At 37.2% G+C, this 24,567-nt stretch overlaps 2 protein-coding genes and 1 long non-coding RNA gene across 5 annotated transcripts; 2 read left to right on the top strand and 1 right to left on the bottom strand.

Moving 5' to 3' along the window:
* Positions 1–7,505: 7,505 nt before the first annotated feature.
* On the bottom strand, positions 7,506–8,207 carry LOC125589263. Its single transcript, XR_007325439.1, has 2 exons — positions 7,810–8,207; positions 7,506–7,708 (listed from the first exon to the last, which is right to left on the bottom strand). It is a non-coding gene; the product is annotated as an uncharacterized LOC125589263 (long non-coding RNA).
* A 1,479-nt stretch (positions 8,208–9,686) lies between these two features.
* Positions 9,687–12,951, top strand: LOC106434519 (tRNA pseudouridine(38/39) synthase). 2 transcript variants are annotated; one of them, XM_013875393.3, is made up of 14 exons: positions 9,687–9,921; positions 10,014–10,073; positions 10,152–10,300; positions 10,399–10,444; positions 10,538–10,648; positions 10,880–10,943; positions 11,036–11,132; positions 11,260–11,320; positions 11,414–11,544; positions 11,925–12,042; positions 12,126–12,249; positions 12,331–12,438; positions 12,530–12,607; positions 12,699–12,951. In XM_013875393.3, the coding sequence occupies exons 1-14, from the start codon at positions 9,841–9,843 to the stop codon at positions 12,758–12,760; spliced, it is 1,290 nt and encodes a 429-aa protein (XP_013730847.1). In that variant the 5' UTR covers positions 9,687–9,840; the 3' UTR covers positions 12,761–12,951. The 2 variants fall into 2 exon arrangements, with proteins under 2 accessions (XP_013730847.1, XP_013730848.1); XM_013875394.3 differs by having other exon boundaries at positions 9,731–9,921; positions 9,988–10,073.
* A 72-nt stretch (positions 12,952–13,023) lies between these two features.
* LOC106434518 (pentatricopeptide repeat-containing protein At1g34160) lies at positions 13,024–15,216 on the top strand. Of its 2 annotated transcripts, XM_022712355.2 has the most exons (3): positions 13,259–13,403; positions 13,510–14,671; positions 14,767–15,216. In XM_022712355.2, exons 1-3 carry the CDS (start codon positions 13,259–13,261, stop codon positions 15,074–15,076), a joined length of 1,617 nt encoding a protein of 538 aa, XP_022568076.1. In that variant the 3' UTR covers positions 15,077–15,216. The 2 variants fall into 2 exon arrangements, with proteins under 2 accessions (XP_013730846.1, XP_022568076.1); XM_013875392.3 differs by having other exon boundaries at positions 13,024–14,671.
* The last annotated feature ends 9,351 nt before the right edge of the window (positions 15,217–24,567 follow it).

Below are 24,567 nucleotides of genomic sequence, written 5' to 3' on the forward strand. Positions count from 1 at the left end.
GGGATCTGAGCACACGCACTCTTAAAGAAGAAGTTGTGGAACAGCTTCAGGAGAACATTCCCATCTTATTGTGCAACTTGGAGAAGATATTTCCTCCCGGATTTTTTGACGTCATGGAGCATCTAGCTGTCCACCTCCCATATGAGGCATTGCTTCGTGGACCTGTACATTACGGATGGATGTATCAGTATGAGCGAGCCATGAAATATTTGAAGGGAAAAGCAAAGAACCTCGCCAAAGTTGAAGGTTCTATAATTGCTGGAAGTTTGACGGAAGAAGTTTCTCACTTCACATCGTACTACTTTGCGTCAAAAGTACGTACACGGAGAAGAGCTCCAAGAAGATATGATGATGGTGGTGTTGCGCCAACATATGCAGTTGCTGGTGTTCCAGACATCTTTAGCCAGATTGGGCGACTCGGTGGGAAGTGTAAAGAGGTTTGGTGGTCGAGTGAAGAAGACGCTCATAGTGCACACACCTATATTCTACTCAATTGCGAAGATCCATTGATGCGTTATTTTGAAAGGTAACATATATTGACACTTCGAAACACATATAAGTATAATTAATTGTATAATTGCGAGAGATTCATTCCTATAAAATGTGATTTTACAGCCTATTTGTTTCTCAAGTCGAAGAAACATTTCCTGGTATATCCACAAGTGACGTAGACAAAAGGAAAGATCAACACTTCATTAAGTGGTTGCGGAATCAGGTATTAACTAAAACTTTTTTTTCATACATTATCTGTATTTCATTAACATTCTCTTTATTTTTGCAGGTTGATTATGACGACGACGATGCAGATTATCCTAAGTGGTTACACGAAGTAATTCAATCTCCACTTGTAAAGGTCACCACATCACAGATGTATTTCACACGAGGCTATACTTTTCATACATATGACTATGGTAGACAGCGGGCGACCAGTAACTATGGAATATGTGTGAAAGGGGAAACAGATTTCTACGGGATCTTGACGGAGATTATTGAAGTCGAATTTCCAGGGATACTGAAGCTGAAATGCGTCCTCTTCAAATGTGAATGGTTCGACCCCGTCGTCAACAGAGGTGTTCGGTCTAACAAATTCGGTGTAGTTGATGTCAACGGTGGACGAAGGTACAACAAATTCGAGCCTTTCATCTTAGCTTCACAAGCAGACCAAGTTAGCTTCCTTCCATACCCTCGGATGAGAGATTCAGGTATAAATTGGTTAGCAGTGATCAAAGTTACACCTCGAGGACGAATCATCAGTGGAGAAGAACCACCATTGCAAGAAGAACAGATAAATGAAGTCGAGGAACCTGAACAAGAAATTGATGACATCCTTCTCATTGATCCGCATAATCACGAGTACGAAGATCTTACCGATGATGCCACAGACGAAGCTGTTGAAGACGAGTTTAATGAAAATGATGATGTTTCTAGTGATGACGAGAATGTCGATGTATCCGATTGATGTATTTGTTTTATGAATAAGATGAGGGAGTTTGTTTTATGAATAAGATAATGTGGGGTTTGTTTTATGAATAAGGTAATGCTGGGAGTTTGTTTTATGAATAAGCAAATGTGGGATATTGTGGTTTGGAATGGAAATAAAGATGGAGTTTGGAATATATGAAGTAGAAAATAAGGAATATGGGGTTTCGGGTTTTTGGTTTCGGGTTTTGGGTTTTGGGTTTCGGGTTTGGGCTTTCGGGTTTCGGGGTTTGGGGTTCTAGGGATATATGAAGTAGAAAATTAAAGATGGGGGTTTGGAATATATGAAGTAGAAAATTAAAGATGGGGGTTTGGGTTTCGGGTTTCGGGTTTCGGGTTTCGGGTTTGGGGTTTCGGGTTTGGGGTTTCGGGTTTCGGGTTTGGGGTTTCGGGTTTAGGGTATGGGGTTTGGGGGTTGGGGTTTCGGGTTTCGGGTTTCGGGTTTCTGATTCTAGGGATTTAAACATAACACTCGTTAATTCCACGTAAGCACAAATCGTCGTAAAGTCCACGCAGGATGAAATCGTCGTAAAGTCCACGCAGGATGAAATCGTCGTAAAGTCCACGTAGGATGAAATCGTCGTAAAGTCCACGCAGGATGAAATCGTCGTAAAGTCCACGTAAGACAACGAGGAAATAACGACGAAACCTAAAATGAAATATGGGGTTTGGAATATATGAAGTAGAAAATTAAAGATGGGGGTTTGGAATATATGAAGTAGAAAATAAGGAATATGGGGTTTGGGTTTCGGGTTTCGGGTTTCAGGTTTCGGGTTTGGGGTTTGGGGTTTCGGGTTTCAGGTTTCGGGTTTGGGGTTCTAAGGATATATGAAGTAGAAAATTAAAGATGGGGGTTTGGAATATATGAAGTAGAAAATTAAAGATGGGGGTTTGGGTTTCGGGTTTCGGGTTTGGGGTTTCGGGTTCCGGGTTTGGGGTTTGGGGTTTCGGGTTTCGGGTTTCGGGGTTGGGGTTTCGGGTTTGGGGTTTCGAGTTTCGGGTTTCGGGTTTGGGTTTCGGGTTTTGGGTTTCGGGTTTCGGGGTTGGGTTTCGGGTTTCGGGTTTCGGGTTTGGGTTTCGGGTTTCGGGTTTGGGGTTTGGAATATATGAAGTAGAAAATTAAAGATGGGGGTTTGGAATATATGAAGTAGAAAATAAGGAATATGGGGTTTGGGGTTTCAGGTTTCGGGTTTCGGGTTTGGGGTTTCGGGTTTCGGGTTTGGGGTTTGGAATATATGAAGTAGAAAATTAAAGATGGGGGTTTGGAATATATGAAGTAGAAAATAAGGAATATGGGGTTTGGGTTTCGGGTTTGGGGTTTCGGGTTTCGGGTTTGGGGTTTCGGGTTTGGGGTTTCGGGTTTCGGGTTTCGGGGTTGGGGTTTCGGGTTTCGGGTTTGGGGTTTCGGGTTTCGGGGTTGGGGTTTCGGGTTTCGGGTTTGGGGTTTCGGGTTTGGGGTTTGGGGTTGGGGTTTGGGGTTTGGGGTTTGGGGTTTCGGGTTTCGGGTTTGGGGTTCTAGGGATTTAAACATAACCCTCGTTAATTCCACGTAGGATGAAATCGTCGTAAAGACCACGTAAAAAGATTTAAACATAAATCACGTTAATTCCACGTAAGCAAAATCGTCGTAAAGTACACGTAAAGAAAAACACGGGCCTTTGTGATTCCTCGCCATTTCCTCGTAAAAAAAAACACGGGCCTTTGTAACTGCTCGCTATTTCGTCGTAAATTTACGACGAATTTGCGACGATATGTAATCTTATATATACACCCGACCGCTCACTCTTTCTTTCCTCTCTACTTCCTCTCCATTTCGTAGCAATGGTAAGCCTCTCTGATTCCTCTCTAATTTGGTTAGTTTAGGATATATTAGGTGGTTAGTATAGGGAATTTAGATAGGTTTGCGGATTTTATGTTATTTAGTGTTGATTAGGTGGATAATGTTGAAAATATATTGTTGATGTTAATTTTAAAAATTTCATTTTTTTTTCCAGGTTCGAAAAGGAAGACTTACTGCCCATTACAGAGAGATCTTCGGTGAGCCGGGTAGTCGTTTAGACCCGGCCTCTTCTTCCGCTCCCAGTTCTTCGGGCCAGGAGACTGTCCCCGAGACTCAGTACACTCAGAGAGTCTCTGGGTCTACTTCTTCTAGTGCACCATCGGCTCCTCATGTGCCTCCTCCGATGCCTCCTCCTGTGCCTCCTCCGATGGCACCTCCGATGGTCGCTGATATTCATCCTGATCTGATGGTGCCTCCGAGTGCTCCTTACTCGCAGTACACGGTAGAGGACATTCTCAGTCTGCCAGGCAGAGAAGGTTTACCAGTCATCGACCCAGACCGACCGGACGGAACGTTGTGGTATGTTGCATTAATTTTTTTAATTCGTTTAAATATCTTTTATAACATTAAAAAATAATTTATATTTTAAATTTGTATTTTCCAGGTGGGGGGTTGACGGATGTCTTGCATCGGACGTAACCGACACGATCAAGGGTTACTTCTCCATGGCACATCCAAACTGGAGTAAGACGCCTCACTACGTCAGAAAGACGTGGTTCAAAATTTACGCTGTAAGTTTCTATTAATTAATTATATATTTTTTTTTTTTCATGATTTATATATATACTTTCTAAAAAACTAATTGTTAATTTATTTTTTCCAACAGCAAAAATATAATTGGGCTTTGGGGATCACTGAGAGGGTGAGGAAGAAGTTTAACGCGAAAGCGAAAGTTCGCTTGTTGGACACGGTCTCCAACTGGAAGGGTGACTGGATCGTGAAGGGGTATGAGCGTGGCAAACCCGCTGAGCTCACCACAGACGTGTGGGATGGCCTCATCCGTTATTGGCGCCTTCCTGATTCGATTAGAATCGCCCAGGCTTGCTCTAACTCCCGTAACACGGTCGATGAGCACGGGAACGGGCCGATGCTTCACACTACGGGCCAAAAACCCCACGCCGGTGTCCGTTTGGAAATGGTAATTAAATATTTTATTAAATAATTTTTTTAATAATTATATTAATTTATTCTAACTTTCTTAACTGTTTTTTAGGCCAAAGAGACGGGACATCTCCCGTCTCTTATGGAACTTTACGAGAGGACCCACAAGAACAAGGCGGGCGTATTTGTAGATGGCAAGTCCGAGCAAATCTACAACGACGTAGTTGCTCGGGTTGAAGACCGCCAGACTCAGCTGACCCAGCAGTCTACCGACGGATTACCCGTCACCTTATCCACACTTGAAGTGGATAAGATTTACGAGGAGGTAAATTTTCAAAAAAATTAATTTTTAATTATTCATTTAATTTAACTTTAAATATTTACTTACAATATTTATTTTTTTGTTTTTAAGGTTGTCCCTAAAAAAAAGGGACGGACATTGGGTATTGATTCCGTCAACGATGTTCCGAGAGCGACATCGTCTTATGGTCAGCGACGGGATGATGAAGTCACGGAGCTGCGTAGAGAGTCCGCTCAGTTGCGTAACGAGTTGACCGCGACAAAATCTCGTATGGGTGGAGTCGAGGGCTTCTTAGACGTTATTGCGGCCACAAATCCGGAATGGGAGTCCATGTTGAGGAACATGCGACAACAACATCCCATTCATGGCGAGTCATCCGGCGACGTACATAACGAGGCGGATGTTACGAGGAGGAGTGATGAATTCTACCGGGCGATGAATTTATATGAATTTATTTTTATTTTGAATTTTAATATGAATTTATTTTCATATGAATTTATTTTTATTTTGAATTTTAATTTATTATTAAATTAAATAATTTTAATTATTTTTTTATTATATTTTAAAATTCTGTAAAATAATAAAAACGAAGTAAATTCGTTGCTAATGTACGACCTCTTTACGTGGAAATCTTACGAGGAAATGACGAGAAACAGTTTACGAGTATTTTACGAGGAAGTATTTACGAGGAAATAACGAGGAAATGTTTACGGCCATTTTACGAGGAAATCATTTCGTGGTTGTTACGTGTATTTTGCGAGGAAAATCTTTCAAGGTATTTACGTGTAGATTACGAGGAACTGTTTTCGAGTTATTTACGAGGAATTGTAGCGACGTCCTTACGAGGAATTGTAGCGACGTCTTTACGACGAATCGTTCTACTTCGTCTTTACGACGAAATATATTCCTCGCTAAGTTACGACGAATTAGCGAGGAAATATGTGTTACGACGGACGTGTAACGAGCAAACGCGTTTCCTCGCTAATTCGTCGTAAAGCCTCTTTTACGACGAAATAACGAGGAAAACCGCCCTCGTTAAGATTATGTTTTCTTGTAGTGAGAATGATATTTTTTTCCGGACAAGGTTGGCTGAGTACTCTAGAAGGATTTGATTGTTTGTTGGGGGTGAGGAATGTCGGGGCTTGTCTACCTCCTCTGCATGCGAAGATAGAAGCACTACTCTGGGCAATGGAATGTATGAAGAACTTATGTCAATTTCAGGTTATGTTTGCAACGAATTGTTCTCAATTGGTGAAGATGGTTTTGGAACCAGAAGAATGGCCAGCATTGCAAGTTATTTTGAAGATATTAAGATCCTGAAAGGAAGCTTCTTACGATCAAAGATTATCTATGTACCAAGGACGCAAAATTCAATGGCGGATAGCCTATCACGCAGTGTCAGGAAGCAACCGTCTTCGTCATTCACATGGACCAAGATCTCCCGGTGTGGGCCACAGAGCCAATATGAGTCTGTATAAGTCGATGACAAAAAAACACTCTCATAACTTTCATTTTCATAATCACAAACTTCATATTTTCGAGTATCTTCATTAGTGAATCGTCAAAGGAGCTTATTTTTGCTCATATTTGGAGTTTGGACAGCTGAAAAGGTTGGAAACAAGCTTTACATAGGAAAAAAGTAACTATTTACATGATTTTCGTCCATTTTCAGATATGTGTTACGATAGTATACTGTTTTATATGTCTACGCCTATGTGTAGACGTACGATGTAGTCTACTTGTCAACGCACATGTCAGTTTTGACCTCTTTCAAAAAAAAATTCAAACATGTAGACTGCATATGAAGTCTACTTCTGAAAGTCAAATCCTGGGTGAATTCTGTTCAATAGCAAAAACTAACATTTTTAAAGTGTAGACTGAAATGGAAGTCTACTTGTATAAAACCGCAACCTTTTTTTCAAATATAAAAAGCAACCCGTAAAATTTGCAACTGTAAAAACCAACCCAAAGAGTAGACCTACTTGACAATCTACAGTAGTAAACTGAAAAGAACGTCTACATCTCTGTAGACTGAATATTAAGTCTAATTAGAAAAATCTATAAAAATGTGAATTTGTGTATTATTCATTAAGTTTTTTTTTAAAGATTTTTTTGTCTGATATTGAGTGTAAGTTAATCCTACTGGTCTTGAGTGATTTTGAAAAGAAAATCTGTTATAATTATGAAACTATCAACTTTTTGGTTTGACTATGTAGTTAACTAATACGTGTAGACGTCTTTGTAATTCGACTTCTGTAATTGGAGGTTATGTGAAACTTATGTTGAATTTAAGGATCTTGAGTCACTTTTATGTGCGACTCTTGTATTACATTGTTTTAGAGTTGTGTTAAGTGATGAACCTATGTTAAACTTGGGGATCTTAACTTTTTTTTTGTATTTTTTAAGGTTGTATTAAATAAGTCTGCTTTCTAACAGGTAGTTTGATACAAAATCACAATACAATGTAGTTTGGTACAGAAGTACAATACATATGTCTATTTCAGTATTAGTCTTTTGAAGTCTACTCCAAGTAAGTTATTACATAATACATCAGTTTGATACAAAGAGAACAATACAATGTAGTCTGGTACAAAAGTACAATACAAATGCCTATTACAAACATCTACAGATATTTTCTCTCAGGATAATTATCAAAAACTTCATCTATCTTCCAATTCTAGCAAAAAAAGTGGATGCACAATCACCAAAGTGGTCATCGCTGAATCTGTAGCTTGTGACATGCATGCTTGATTCTTATAATAAGCATGCTTTAAGACAATTTCGTTTATATATAAAAATACATTAAACACACATATTTAGAGAATATTGATCTAGAAAGTCAAAGTAGCACCCATATACGTAAATAGAAGAGGCCTAGCAGACACATTTTTTTCTTCTTACCCACATGATGGCTGTTAACCATGTGAATTCATAAAAAAAAAAGCTCTTCGCACCAGTATTTCAGTCCTGCGATCATAATATACAGCCTGTAGTAAATGAGACAAACAAGGGCATTGGTGCGTCAATGCCAAATAACACTCAGAGGCTAAACAAAAAAAACAACATGGATACAGTTACAGCCTTTTACCTTTGAGCAGCTTAGAATCAAGCACATCCCATATGCTTGTGATCAAGAAAATGAGGGACAACCCTATTAATGCATCCCAAAGTTTGCTGAATGAATATACAAAGAGTTATATCAGCTGAGATACATTATCTAACATGTTAGAACCTTTTGTTTCTAAACCATGAACATTATCTAACACATGGTTACCAAATTAGTATATACTCTTTAAATTGTTCAATTATATGAAATTTTAATTTATTTACTTCATATTATCCATTATATTGATGATTAATTAAAATTATCACAACAATTATTTTGTATACATTTTAAAAATTCAATTATTAGATCAAATTATGGTGTAGACTACATAATAAGTCTATAGGGTAGACTTCGTAGGAGGTCTACATATATGTAGACTTCTTTCTGTTACGTGTAAACTTACGAAGGACACAAATGTAATATACATTCCTGTTTTTTTTTTGGTCATAAGGGTTAAATAGTATTTTTACTACCCTTTTAGGTTGATTTTGCATTTGACTGAAAGTGGGGTACACTTTTATGTTTGACTTGAATATTTAGGTTGGTTTTAGCAATTCTCCCATATTTTATTATAAATTATAAGATGTTTAAAATAAAAATATCATATCATCGTTTAAAATAATGACGGCTTTTGGCATATCTCCAATGATAGTTTCCGATATCTTTTTTTTATAACAACTATTTTATTGATAGTTTCCGATATCATCATTGAAAATGGCAAAAAACTATCTCGAATTTGAATTTTCATTTATCTTTGAAGTTTATGATTTTTTAGTTTTTCTTTATTTTAATTTGGTCTTATTTATTTTTTTTAGTTTTAGTTAATTTTGTTTATTTTCTAAATCTTTATTTTATTTTCAGAACTGTTTTTTTTTTAAACATGAATGTTTTTTAAGTTTATTAAATTTTATTAAAATTGTTGATTTTGTTTTAAAAAAATCTGAATTTTATTTAATTTTTCGTTTATTTTATTAAATAAATAATATTTTTTTCTAAACAAATTGACAAAAAATTGACACATCATCTTTTTACATGTATTACTAATCTTTTTTTTTATTTTGAAGGTTTTTTGTGATACAAATGTCACTTTGAAAGTTAAAAATATTAGTGAAATAACTTCAAAATTTAAAGTGATAGTAAGTGAAAATTTAAGGTTTTTTATACGATTTTCCCGGTGTTTTTAGTTTGTTGTGAAATTTTTTTTTATTTTTTAGTGTCAGTGCGTGCACTTTTCCAATAAAGAAATTTGAGAAGACAAAAACACTCTAGGGTCCCCTGTTCGGGAACGCGCTAGGCGCTAGTCGGGCGGTCGGGTTGGGCCTAGCGCCTAAAGAGAAAATTGGGGATTAATCGGAAATTATGCGGGGAGGAATTTTTAGATTGTTTACTATGTTATAAAACATGTTAATCTTTAATTGTGTATAACATTAATACATTTTCATGTTTAAGATTGTATAAAACACACAAATAAAATACATAAACTTAATATAGTGTAATTTTCATCAAAATTATGAATAGAAATGATATTTATAAAATTTTAAATGAAATAAATAAATAAAAATATTATTAAAAATAAAATAAAAATAAAAAATAATTAAAAAAATAGATTAGGCGGAGAAAATCGGATATCCGATTTTTTAAACCGATTTGGCATAAATCCAGGTGGAATAGTGACGCGTAATAATAAGAAATTTAAAGTGCTAGTGTAAGTGACAATTTGAAGTTTTTATACGATTTTTCCAGTGTTTATAGTTTGTTGTGAATTTTTATTTTATTTTTTAGTGTTAGTGCGTACTTTTCCAATAAAGAAATTTAAATGGGCTTAGGGAGAAGACAAAAACACGGTAGGGACTAATGTGTAAAATAGCGAAACATATGTAACATCCGAAGACCCGCCGAAACCGTGTCTTCTCGACGCCGTCGTTGAACTCTTTCCTCTCCTATTCGTCCGGCGTCGGGAATCTCGGACGAATTCGGAAGTCATAACCTTCGTTAATCCCGCCTCTGAAACAAATGACTATGTCCGGCGGCGGTGGCCGAGACTCCGAATCAGCTATAGATAACGAATTAGCGTATCTCCGTAATCGCGTCAAGGTTAGCATCTCCGCTTTGCCTCTCGTCTTCACAGCTTAGAGGTTTTCTGATTCGATTGATCTATAGGTTGTTTATTCTACATATCTCACCAGGAGTTAGAGGCGGAGAATGCCAAATTGCTATCACAGGTTTCAAGCTGCCAGTGCCAACAGGTGCACTTGATTTGGCTTCACACTATTTTTGTGGTTCGAAAATTGCTAAGATTTTGTCTTCTATGTTTACTTTTGTAGATGGAAGTGAAGCATGATGTGCCTGTGTTAGATTCTGGGAATTTTGTTAGAAGAAGCAGGAGAGGTAGAAAACGAGTTGATAAAAGCATACCGATCCATCTTATCTCAAAGAGATATGTTGCTCTCAAAATCATGTATTTTGGCGAGAGGTATGATTGCCATATGTGTTTTCCTTAGTTTATTTCTCTTCTCCATGAAATGTCATGTGTTCCTAATCGTATGAATGAATGAACTTTTCTTGTTGTAGATTCTATGGCTTTTCTGCCGAAGCACAGATGGAACCAAGTATTGAGGTGTGCTTATGCTCTCTCTTTGTTTTGTTTTCTGTACTACTGATGACTGATTTGTGTTTACAACATGAGCAACGTGTGTACTTCCTGCTGCAGTCAGAAATTTTCAAAGCACTAGAAAGGACACGGCTTTTAGTTGGTGACATTAAGGAGTCTAATTACTCCAGGTGCGGGAGAACAGATAAAGGTGTTTCATCAACAGGTCAGGTGAGTTGCTTGAGCATCTCCTTCTGATTGTATTACCTAGTTTTCTCACTTGAACTCCGTGTATACCACCAGTTGTCTGTGCCGAATGATCTTGTGTGTTTTCTTACATAGATTCATCTAATCTCACCAACTTAGAAATCAATTTCTTTCTCATCATGCTAATCGTTTAGTGTCTCTAGGGTAGCATTTCGGAACCAGTACTCTCATATACGCATTTTATTGTTGATTCAGGTGATTGCTTTGTTTGTAAGGTCCAGACTGAAGACACCTTCTATAGACTCTGAAATTAATGCAAGTAAGTTCACTCTGAGAATGTAACTCAGTCTAGTTGTTTCTCCCCTCTCGTAATGGTGTTTATGTAAACTATCTGCTCTCTCTCTTGTTTAGGACCAGAATATGATTATGTAAGAGTGTTGAATCGTGCTCTCCCTGATGACATCCGAGTTTTGGGATGGTCTCCCGTTCCCGATGACTTTCATGCAAGGTAAGAGCGTTGCCTTCTTCATTTTCAGTCTAGTTGTGCATGCGCTATTCATCCTTTTAGACTCCAGAGTACTTTCTGAACTATTGTTGGAAGGTGCACGATTACCTTTTTGTTTCTTTGGGTACAGGTTTAGTTGCTCGGCTAGAGAATACAAATATTTCTTCTGGAGACAAAACCTAAATCTTTCGGTGCAGTGATCCTCTACACTTGTGATATAAAGTCAAAGCACTTCATGATAGAAACAATCTAAGATGCTTAATTTGATTTGTGTTTTCCTATAGGCCATGGACATTGCTGGCAAGAAGTTCATTGGAGAGCATGATTTCAGGAACTTTTGCAAGATGGACGTAGCAAATGTGCATTGCTATACACGACGTGTTACTTTCTTTGAAGTCTCTCCTTGTCAAAATAGGTCGGCTTTGGTAAAAAAATCACATTTAAGCAAGTTTTCTGTTTCCCAAATTTGATTACTGCTGGCTGCATGAGTATACTAACTGATTTTGGATGCTAGAAAGGCTAAGGTCAACTAAGAGTTTTGCTTAAGACCGCATGATTTTCAGGAACTAATGATAGACACCCACTAGGACTATAGGGTTTTATGACATGAATTGGGCAAATTTTAACAGTTGACATAATCATAGAAACAAATAAATTGTGCATCCTATTGGTATTAGGCACAATGGCACCCATTGTTAAGCTCTGGCTTGTCTTTGTGATCATTTTACTGTTGTCTCTTTTTTTTTTCCATTTAGTCCTAAAACCTCTGATGTACTTGTTTTTCTTCTTGTGAAGTCACGAGGGTGATCAGCTTTGCACATTTACAATGAGAGGCAGTGCTTTCCTTTGGCACCAGGTTCGCGCCATGGTCGCTGTGCTATTCATGATTGGACAGGGCGTCGAATCGGTTGATGTAAGTTTTAGGCGCCTTCATGTTCTTTTTTCTTTTCAGCTCAATCCAACTCTTTTACTTAAAAAGAGGGTTCATATTTTCAGGTGATAGATACATTGTTGGACACCAAAAAAACGCCAAAAAAGCCTCAATACCTCTTGGCCTCGGAGATCCCCTTAGTCCTCCGTACATGCGAATTCGAAAATGTGAACTTCATTTGTTCTTCAGGTAATGAGCTTTGCTCACGATATCTTGGCCTGAGATTTTAGAAGCTAAATGATCGTAACAGTTTCTTTTTATGTCTAAAAGGTGCTTTAGAGTCATTGAGGTCTCATTTCAAGAAAGAGTCGCTGACGTACCAACTAGAGTCCGTGATTTTCCAGGAGGCTCTCCGGAACTGTTTACCTATAGGCAATGGTACGGTATCAGTCTCCCCCTTTACCGTTAGTAGTAACCTGAGTTCAATGAAAGAGAGAATCAACTCAAAAAAAAAATTCATTTTTAACAGATGAAATCTCATGTAATATTGATGAAAAGAAGAAGAAAGCAGCAATACACGTTCCTCTATTATCTCGACCAACTGAGCGTAAGTCTCTCTCTCTCTATATCTCACTGCAAACATGTACAGATGCAAAGATGGAGAGCTCATGTATGATCCTCTGTATTTATTTCTGCAGCTTCGTATGAAGAACGATCTGCGAAATTGAAACCCAGACAAGAAGAAACATGTCCTGTTTAGTGTAATCGACCAAAGCGGGATCATCTCGGCGACCATCAAAGAAAAGAAAGGCTTCTCAATTTGTTTGTTGTAGCAGTTGATTGGGGATTTATGATTTGATGATATAAATTTTGATTTCATTATAAGATGATTCGAGTCTATTCAAGATTTTATGTAGATTCATATTGGGTTCAAACTTTTGTTTTATTTTCTTTTAACAGTTTGCATATGAACACAGTTTCTATATTATTATTTTAAAATTGTGAGCAAGGCAAACACTAAATCTTATGCCATACTATTACTAGTCGTCGATAACAACAAACCTAGGGAAGAAGTCTGTCGGAACAAAACGGCTTCGCAACGAAAACCAGAAGCGCGGTGAAACTGAAACATAACATCAAAGAGTTCAAAGTGAAACAAGAGCTTGTCACAGTCAGAGCTCGGTAACTACAATCTAATTCGTTTTGGTGAAGCCTCAAATGGAATGGCTCGAGTATACATGGAGACGCTGATACAGAGATGCGTGACTTTCTCCCACATCAAACAGCTCCACTCCCATTTCCTCACCGCCGGCCATCTCCAATCCTCCTTCCTCCGCTCTCGCCTCCTCGATCGCTGCGCCGTTTCTCCTTTCGGAGACCTCTCCCTCGCCGTACAGATTTTCCGCCGCATCCCTAAACCTTTAACCAATGATTGGAACGCAATCATCCGCGGATACGCCGCCAGCTCCCAGCCGTCGCTCGCGTTTTCGTGGTACCGCTCAATGTTGTCGCAAGCCTCGTCGTCATCGTCTCTGTGTAGAGTGGACGCTCTCACTTGCTCTTTCGCTTTAAAAGCCTGCGCGCGTGCGCTCTGCTCCTCCGCCACGCGGCAGCTTCACGCGCAGATTAACCGTCGTGGTTTATTCGCAGACGCGCTTCTCTGCACCACGTTGCTTGATGCTTACTCTAAAAACGGAGATTTGATAAGCGCGCATAAGCTGTTCGACGAAATGCCTGTGAGAGATGTCGCCTCGTGGAATGCTTTGATCGCTGGATTAGCGTCTGGGAATAGAGCTCACGAGGCGTTGGAGCTGTATAAACGAATGGAATTGGAAGGACTTCGAAGAAATGAAGTAACTGTTGTCGCTGCTCTGGGAGCTTGTTCTCACTTGGGTGCTATTGAGGAAGGTGAGAAGATCCATGGCTACGTAAAAGACGCCAACTTGGATCAAAACGTGTTTGTCAGCAACGCGACCATCGATATGTATACGAAATGCGGGTTTGTCGATAAAGCTTTTCAAGTGTTCGATCAGTTCACAAGCAAGAAGAGCATTGTTACGTGGAACACTATGATCATGGGGTTTGCTGTGCACGGAGAAGCACACAAAGCATTGGAGATCTTCAAGAAACTTGAGCTTAATCGCATCAAGCCTGATGATGTCTCCTTCTTAGCTGCTCTAACCGCGTGCAGACACGCGGGATTAGTGGAGTACGGTACATCAATATTCAACAGCATGCCTTGTAACGGAGTCGAGCCTAACATGAAACATTACGGTTGTGTGGTTGATCTGTTAGGCCGTGCAGGAAAGCTGAGAGAAGCTCACGACATTATATGCTCCATGTCAATGGTTCCGGATCCTATTTTATGGCAAAGCCTTCTTGGAGCTTCAGAGATTCACAAGGACGTAGAAATGGCTGAGATAGCTTCTAAGAAATTGATTGAATTGGGTGTTAACAACGATGGGGATTTCGTGTTGCTATCGAACATTTATGCAGCGCAGGGACGGTGGAAGGATGTTGGACGAGTGAGAGATGATATGGAGACCAAACAAGTGAAGAAGATTCCCGGTCTCAGCTACATAGAGGCTGAAGGAACGATACATAAATTCTACAATAGCGATAAGAACCATCAACAGTGGAGAAAGATCTATGAGAAGATCGATGAGATCAGGTATACATATTTTGCAATTAGTACACAACTGAGAATGGCAAATTCTATTGCTTCTGGTTTACTTTTTTTCCTGAGTTTTGATTTAATGAGATTAGGTTCAAGATAAGGGAAGACGGTTACGTGGCCCAGACGGGACTTGTGTTGCACGACATTGGAGAGGAAGAGAAAGAGAACGCTTTGTGTTATCACAGCGAGAAATTGGCGGTGGCTTATGGATTGATGATGGTGGAAGGTGGGGGAGAGGAGACTCCGGTGAGGGTTATAAAGAATTTGAGAATTTGTGGGGACTGTCATGTTGTCTTCAAACATATCTCGAAGATTTATAAGAGAGAGATCATTGTTAGGGATAGAGTTCGGTTTCATAGGTTCAAAGATGGCTATTGTTCTTGCAAAGATTATTGGTGACATTACAAAATAAAAGAGGCGATGATGTGTTTCTTTTAAACCAAAATCTTGGACTAGGCTTTTTACAGAAACACTAATTATAACTGACAACGAAACAGTCATTCATTCTATTCAGAAAAAGAAAAGAATCATACCATATTCCCTTTTAACAAGCATTGGCGAGAAAAAACAATCGAACGCCAAGTTGACATTTTTTCTTGATGAAACAAAATGTGCATCGTACTAGAACACAATACCTGTCCCACAATCTCGTATTCAAAAGTTTTAGTATGTTAGGTATGTGCAACAAAAGAGAATGTAAGATTCATGTCTAAGATAGCTGTCAAAATGGTAAGCATTAACTATATCAAAACACAGATTTTTAATTATTATTTTTTTTTGTCATCAACGTAAACAGACTCATATAGACTCTGTTAACCAAATGAGTGTCTCTGCATCCATGTGAACAACGTAAGACGATTGAATCCTTGCACTACGTGCTAGTTTATCCGCCTTTGCATTTTGCGTTCTTGGTACATGAATGATTTCCGAGCTGAGAAAGTCTTTCTTCATGGTCTTGATATCCTCCAAATAAGTTGCAAAAACCGGCCATTCTTCTGGTTCCGAAACCATTTTCACCAACTGAGAACAATCCGTTGCAAATGTGACTCGAGACTGACGTAAATTCCTCATACATTCTATTGTCCAAAGTAGTGTTTCCACTTCCACGTGGATGGGTGAAAGACTAGTCCTGGTGTTCCGTGCTCCCATCAAACCATCATATCCTGGTAGAGTACTATATTAACTTTGTCCAGAAAAATTATCATGTTCCTTCCATGAACCATCCGAAAAACACCAACGTCCAGGGATTGATGGTAGGGTTACCGAGCCTCCCTATTGTGTTTCTTGCCGGGCATGGACAACTTGTGTCTCAGCCCAAAGTGTGGATTCTGTTTCTGCTACTGAAAAAGTATCTCTAGGATCTACATCTAGATTGTTGAACACCTTATTATTCCTTGCTTTCCGTATTTACCAAAGTATCCATACAAACTCGTGATCATTCATATGTGGTAACACTCTCCAAAAGAGGTGATCCATGTTTATAAATAAAGATTCAGTCGGGAAAGTTGACGAATTGGAGGGGATCTTCGAGAGGGCCCAAACCTGAATTGCTGGAGGACATTCAAAAAACACATGGTTTATTGATTCATCCGGAGCCCCACACCTGGCATAGAATATATCTCCTTGTATCCTTCGTGCTTGTAGGTTTTTCCGGACAGCAATACAGCCTGATATCATTTGCCACATAAAATGTTTTATTTTCGGTGGGCATCATATTTTCCAGCAAAAAGCCTTCAATATATCCACCATAGGTACATACACTGCTGGCTGCCGGTATATTGGTCTGGATACACCCGCTCTACCTGATAACCTGATTTGACCGTGTATTTCCCATTGTTTGTAAAATGCCATCTATCTCTATCCACCATCTGAGTCCTACTCAGTGGTATACATTCAATGATTTTCACATCCTGAGGGTCAATCAAGGCTTGAAGTGCATGTACATTCCATGTCCGCGAAACTGGATTAATAAGGGAATCAACTGTAAGATCTGGGTATAAAGTAACTTGGTTTTTATTTGTTGGTCTCGGGCGAGTGGTTGGGAGCCATGAATTATTCCATACAGATATAGTTGATCCCAATCCCACCTTTTTGATTAGTCCTTTGCTAACCAGAGATCTAGCAGAAACAATACTCCGCCAGCCATATGACGGGAAGTATGATCTGATCGGTTGCAGGGGTGATGCATTCCTGTAGTACCGACCTTTGAAAACTCGAGCAAACAAAGTGGTGGGCTTTTTTATCAACCGCCATAACTGTATGCCAAGCATTGCCGTGTTAAAATCCGTGATATCCTTAAAGCCCAGTCCTCCTTCCTCCTTATTTGCACATACCTTATCCCATGATTTCCAGTGCATACCTCTCGTACTTCCACCTGGATTCCACCAGAATTGTGCTACTACACTAGTAAGTTTCTTGGCGATTGTTTTGGGCAAACGATAACAAGACATCAGATGGTTAGGTAACGCAGTGACCACTGATTTTATAACCACTTCCTTGCCACCTTTAAAAAAGAATCTAAACGTCCAACCATTAATCGTATTAGTCCATCGATTCTGCATAAAATAAAAGACTTGAACCTTAGAACCCCCCAGGTTTTATGGAAGTCCTAGGTAGGAACCCATGCCCCTTAGATTCTGTATTCCCATAATGTCTCGCACCTCTTGTCGGCAAGATTCGTCAATTTTGTGTCCAAATTGTATGGATGATTTTTGAAAATTAATTAGTTGACCTGAGACAACTTTATATTCCTGTAGAATCCTAAGAATGGTTTGACACTCATTTTTTTGTGCTTTACAAAAGAAAAGGCTGTCATCTGCAAAAAGCAGATTAGATATCGATAAATTAATTTTATTTTAAATTTTTGATTTTCACAAAAAAAAATTCAATTTTTTTTTTCTCTCACGACCAGATCTAGCCTATGCGTACTACGCTGGTCAACAAGTTTTGCGTCGGTGGTAGAGGCACTTTTCTTTCTCCTCCTCGTTTTCTCTTCTACTTCGTCTTTCCCTCTTCATTGGTCTTCCAAATATATGTAACGTTGCATGATTAAATATGTGGATAAAATCAACTTGCAATAGATTATCTACCAATTTTAGCATTTATTAATTTCTCATGAACAAGTATATATGTCCCTGAAAAATTATCGTATGATGATCCGAAGAATTTGAAATTATAATTCTTGGTTACATTTTTTATCCTTATATATTTATGTTAAAATGTTAGTCCAAATTTTCATTTTAGTTTTTGATAGGATAAATCACCACCTAAATGTACCAAATAATGAAGCGATATATATACATATATATATAGGTAACTTTGAAAGATTAAATAAATGGCCAAATAAAATTAGCAAAGAATTAGCCACTAAATGTTTTTTACTAATTTCGTATAGATGAAAAATATAGTCTTATATTATGAAAGTCGGGCATATGTTGATTGAAGTGAAACATTATTATAGGTTCTAGTTTAATTTACATAACAGTTCTAATTTACCAAAATCGATCAATTACGATTTTTTTCTTTTTCTAGCAAATACCACTCTTTTTGGTTTTGGATCTTCAAAATAATTCCCGCAGGAGATCCGGACCCATTTTTTCTGATCTAGTCTAATTCTGTTTTCGATCCACAAAGATCAAGATCAAATGAACATCTTTCTTTCCGTCGAAAGAAAATCTATGTGTTGAGCTACCAAGGAAGTAATAACTCCTAAGGAGGCTAGAGCAAGACCTTGGTCTCTAACTAGAAAAGTAAATGCTTGAGCTTGAGAAGCTTTTGGCACGGCTTCTCCTAGCAGCACGACGCTTTTATTGCTCTCCCACAACCCCGTAAAACATAGAGGAGGTATGATGGTCAGTTGGTCAGATCTAGTATTTTCTTATTGAGAAATAAATAAAGAAAAATATGTTCTTTATTATAGGCCAAATTATGTATTTAATAAGAACTAGCGCTAGGGCGGACATTATATTAGTTATTGGTTATCAAAATCACTTATTTTAATAAAACTGTACTCTAAACTACCATTTGCCAAGATACAAAATGACCACAATGTCAGTAATATCGTAAGCATTATTGGAACCTAATCTTAAATTCAATAACATAAACCTTTCTCATCAATAACCTGCTCATATCAATAATATATATTTTCATATAAGATGCATAAACACCAATTTATGTCTTTTCAGTTGTTCTTCAATAAAAACTCTGTAATTATTAATGGTGAAAATGTGATTTATTATTATTTTACCAAATTATCAGTTTTATCATTCATATATTTAAAAAATATTTCTGTATTTGTTTTAAAAAATCATTTTTAGTAATGGTTTATATATTAATTAATCTAAACTTTGGCTTTCATCTTGTTCTTGTTAGATACTTTGATGTATATAAGATATGGATTATATAATGCAAATGGGTTTTAGATGTAAAATGATATAACAATATAAAAATGTTTTGAATGGTTAATAATAATTAGCGACCAAATTAATTGTGAAAAAACAATGCTTTTTATATTTATAAAAAACATTTATACTAATTTTTATTATATAATTTTAATGGAACCATATTTGAGCAGACCCACACAACAATGGATTTTTTTACAGTATATTATCTTAACAGTTGTGTTATATTTTGAATTCGTCAAGTCTGAGACTAGTGAAAATTGTTAATTTTTGTGTTAATTAATTTATTTAATATTAATTTATATAATTTATACTATATTTTGAAGTTATATATTTTTATTTTATTTAATTTACCAGGTGCTTACAACATTTAAAATTCAGTTAAACAATCTACACTTGTTTTATAAACTTTTTTAAATATAATTGAAGAAAGGGAGAAAAACAACTATATATATTGATCTTTTAAAGAAATTCCAAAACATTTAGTACATAATACTAGCTGCTCCTATGGAATAGGAATTTCAATTTATTATTTAAATTTTTTGTAATAGAAGTATGAAAATATTTGGCATATATAATTATAGAAATTATCTTCAGAAAAATTCAACGGCCCGAGATACTACCAGATAAAAATCTTCTCACAATCTGCTTTGGTGCTTCGGCAGTGTATAGTGGAACTGCAACACCAAACATTCTTTGATATTTAGAGCATGTTCCTTTGGACTTTTTTTCCAGGTTGGCACATGCATAAAGTTTAAAGAATAAAACAAATTAAAAGATGATGGAGGCAACCTTAAGTATGAACATATACATATATATATATATATATATATATATATAAGTCTTTGAATACTATTTTTAGAATTATTCAGAAAAACTGTTTTAATTTGATTGGTTAGTTTTATTTTCTTTATATCCTAAATATTTATGTTAAATTTTATTCAAAACATTCATTTTAGTTTTTGATACAATAAGTCAGCACCTAAAAAGACCTATTAACGACAACCATATATATATATATGTAACGTTGAATGATTAAATATATGGATAAAATCAACTAGCGATTGATTAGCTACCAATTTTAGCATTTACTAATTTCTCATCGATATCCTTAAATGTGAACATGTATATATGTCCCTGAAAAATTGTCGCATGATAATCCAAAGAATCTGAAACTATAATTATTGGTAACTTTTATTCTCCTTATATTCTAATATGTTTATGTTAAAAAGTTCCAAATTTTCCATTTATTTTTTTGATAGGATATATCACCACCTAAAAGTACCCAATAATGACAGCCATATATATATGGGTAAGTTTGAAAGATTAAATATGTGGCCAAATTAAATTAGCAAACAGTTAGCTACAATATTTTTTTACTAATTTATTTAGATGACAAAGTATAGTCTTCGATTCTTAATGGATTTATCTATATATATTATGAAAGTCGGGCGTATGTTGATTGAAGTGAAATATTATTGTAGGTACTAATTTACATAAAAGTTCTAATTTACCAAAAAGTATTTTTATAGAGCAATAAATAAAGAAAAATATTTTTATTATTATTTTCCAAACATAGATTTCCATACGAAATATATACAATAGTCAAAATGTTGTAAGGACTATCATAAGAGAAAATACAATAAATAAAATTATGTATCTAATATGAACTAACGCCTAGGTAGTAATTATATTATTTATTGGTTTTCAAAATGAAATATTTTACGTGAGAATTACTTAATAATAATAGTGCTATAAACCAACATTTTCCAAGATAAAATAGGAACACAATTTCAGTAATATCGTAAGCATTATTGAAGCTTCATCTTTAAATTCAATGAAAAACTTTTCTAATCACCTTTTTCATATCAATAAGATATTGTTTCCTGTAAGATGCATAAACACCAAGTTATGTATTTTCAGTAATTGTACAATAAAAATTATGTAATTAGTAATGGTGTAAATGTGATATATTATTTGTTTAGGAAAAATTCAATTTTATCATTTATATATTAAATAAATTATTTTATTTCAAATAAAAAACATTTTTTTCTTGGTTTATATGTTAATTAATCTAAAATTTGGCTTTAAACTTGTTCTTGTTAAATAATTCGATGTATATAAGATATGAATTATATAATGCAAATGTGTTCTAGAAATAAAATGATAAAACAATATCAAAATGTTGTGAATGGTTAAGAATAATTAGCGATTGAGTTCATGGTGGAAACAAAACAATGTTTTGTTTATATTTATACAAAATTTATATATTATTTTTTATTATAAAAATTTTAGTGGGACCATATTTGAGAAGACCCACACCATTATGGATTATTTTACAGTATATTATCTTATTATTGTGGGAACCGAAATTCGCAATGTCAATTTTCCGTAAAATAAGGAAAGATAGAAACCCTCAATTTCCCAGAGGTCTCGGATTATCTGCGTAAACACACGAAAAACGAAATAGACAGAGATAACAGAATATCGAAAGTAAAGTTGCACAGTGGCGTATTATTGATTGATAAAAGAACAAGGTTACAGGATTCGCGAGAGATAAGACGGACAGATTTTCGCTAGCCAAGTTAATCTTAGAACAAGAACGAAAAGAGTCTAAGTAAAATCGAGCCGCCTAAATTCTAAGTTTTCCTAAGCTAGCCGAGTTCTTCTAGGTCTAAGAATCTCTCCCCCTCGCCCCTGGCTTTAGCTCCTCTTATATATCCTTCTAGGTCGGTTCCCCCTTCCTTTTTTGCCCTCGGTTGAGTTTATCACTTCACGGAAACTTTCCATTTTCCTTCGATCTTTTTTGTTTATCCTTGGAAACTTAGCATTTATCTTCTGAACTTGACATTTATCTTCTTCTACAACATAAAAGATAAACCGTCGTATCGATTGGGCTTGATTTCGTACAAAGTTGCTAGTGGGCTGTTAGCCGCGTTCTGGGCCTTTTAGAGCCGTTTCTTGGCTTAAGCGTTTTTCACGACTTATCGAAGAGCGCTCTCGAAACGACGTTGATTCCGAAGAAAGCCTGGATTTTTAATACGGTTTAGGCAGTTCAAGGTGTTTAGTTAACCGTCGCTGTTTCATACGATACATCCGAACTTGATACGAGAAAACGAGTTCTTGCGGTTTTAAAGTCGTAAAGTTCCAACGGAGCCCCCGATCGAAGTGAGACAAGAGCAAGTTTGATCGAATTTCGGGGAAGAAGCTTTGCGGACGGGAGGAGGACAGCGCGTTCGATCCAGCTCGGCCATCTACCGAACTGGACTGGTCCAGCTCGGCGGATGGCCGAGCTGGTCCCGTGTTCGATCCAGCTCGGCCATCTGCCGAGCCGGATTGGATCAGTTCGTCGAACGGATGAGCTGGACTGTTTGTTTTTTAGTTCTGGGGTTCATCTTTCTTTGAAACTTACACTCGAGAACTTTTGTCGAGAGTGTGTCGTGAAAGTCTCCGTGAGGAAATGTGATTTTAGACGCTGATTTCGAAATAACCGTTTTTTACCCCAAAAGTTAGCCCCCCAGCTCGCAAGTTTCGAGTACGAATCTTGCGGGCGAGTGATGGTGTTAATTGGAATCCGTAATTAAAATCTCTTTTTCTCAAAACATTTCTTCCGATTATTTTAATACGGAAAAAATCCCTTAAACTCTTGATTTCTCTATAAGTAATGACCTCCCTTCTTCATTCTCTCCACAGTCTCTCAATTTCTCAAGTTCCCTTTGCATTTTCTCTCAAAAACTTATCTCCACCGAGATGTCTTCTTCCAGCAATGTCCAGAAGGATGGTAATGTTGAGATGAGCGACGCCGCCGGTGCAAGTCCGTCGGTTCTTCCTGCCGCCGGCTCTCCCTACTGCTGGAGATATTCCGGCTCACATTGCGGAGTTTCTCTGCTTCCAAAGTGAGATGGCTCGTTGCGAGGCTGAGGAGATGGAAAACCCCACATGTGGCGTATGTCCAAGACCTTAGGTTCCAGCCGAGGCCCTAACTCCCGAATTTCTCTGAAACACCCTAACCCGGAAATATTTGAAAAACGCATTGAAAATTCTAAGTAAAAATAGAGTAAAATGTTAACGGTAAAACGAAGAAATACTGCCACTTTATAGATAAAATACGAGACTAAATACTGAACATCTTTTAGTCAACAAGAAAAATATATTTATAAACTCCCAAACATTACCCAAATTCAAAACACTCTTTCCCGATGGTCTTCATAGCCTCACACTCCGGTCCATACAATCAACCTTACATGTATCGCAAAAGGAGGCATGAGTATACAAAATTACTCAGTGAGGACGCTCAAAACCGCCCACATGCAACTCAATAATCAGGCAGTCAAATTCCACGTTCCATTCTAACAAGCTAGCAATCTCATTCTATCAACCTAGCATCCGTTTCCATCATTCCTTACTTAGCCATTTTCGTATTACTTATCAATTTTTATTTATTCAAACTAACCACCTAGCATCCAGTTATATCATTCCTTTACTTTAGCATTTCCTAATATTTCGACCATAAGGTCCATCAACCTGCGGCGGAAGCCAAACCTGCGGCCGTAGCCAAACCTGCGGCCGAAGCCAAACCTGCGGTTGTAGCCAAACCTGCGGTTGTAGCCAAACCTGCGGCCGTAGCCGAACCAGCGGCCGTAGCCAAACCTCCTGCGGCCGAAGCCAACCTACGACCCCAAGGGCAATAACGGCCGAAGCCAAAACATACTTTCCTTATTTAATTCCATTGCTTAATCATGTATTTTCCTTATTTAAGTTCAATTTTATATTCCCGTTCTTTCCTTAATTAATTCATCCTTAGTCCATTTCTATTACGTTAACATACCAATTCTATTCAAGATCAATTCTACGTTCATTCACATAAACATATTAATTTAAACATCATCATCACGAAAATTTAACATGCAATTACCCTAAGAACGTAAGAACGTTCTTCGATCCTTTAGAACCTTTTCGAAGAACGAACCTTCCATAAATAATTAATCTAACACATAATATTTTTTCTAATAAACCAACTATGACCAAAATACAAATTACTTAGCTGCCACGAATCACGCCCTACCCTTATCCAATTTGGAAATGCGTCAGGAAAATCTCGAAAACGGATATGCCTCATATAACACGACTAGATTTTCATGACATGAAAATATTGTTTCCTGCACGAGAAACATGAAGGGTTCATAATCAAATGACATGCTTGTAGTGCAAGCAACATCTTAAACTCATAAGGTGCAACTTTGCTCACGTTCTTCTTTGTATGGATTTAATACGTACTCACAAAGAGACAATGTTAATGGCGTCCAATGATAACGATTAATCTCCAACAACATGGCTGTGTCTCCGGTGAAATGGGATGCACTTCCGGTGAGTTTAGGTTCACTGCGGTATGGATCGGTGGTGGTAGTGTTGTCAAGACGCGACGGCTATGGTTTCGCCTTAGTCTTGGCTTTGCTAATGCCCATCACTAGGACCCGGTTCATAACGTCC

This window comes from Brassica napus, chromosome C6 (assembly GCF_020379485.1).
Source record: "Brassica napus cultivar Da-Ae chromosome C6, Da-Ae, whole genome shotgun sequence".
NCBI classification, from domain to species: domain Eukaryota; kingdom Viridiplantae; phylum Streptophyta; class Magnoliopsida; order Brassicales; family Brassicaceae; genus Brassica; species Brassica napus.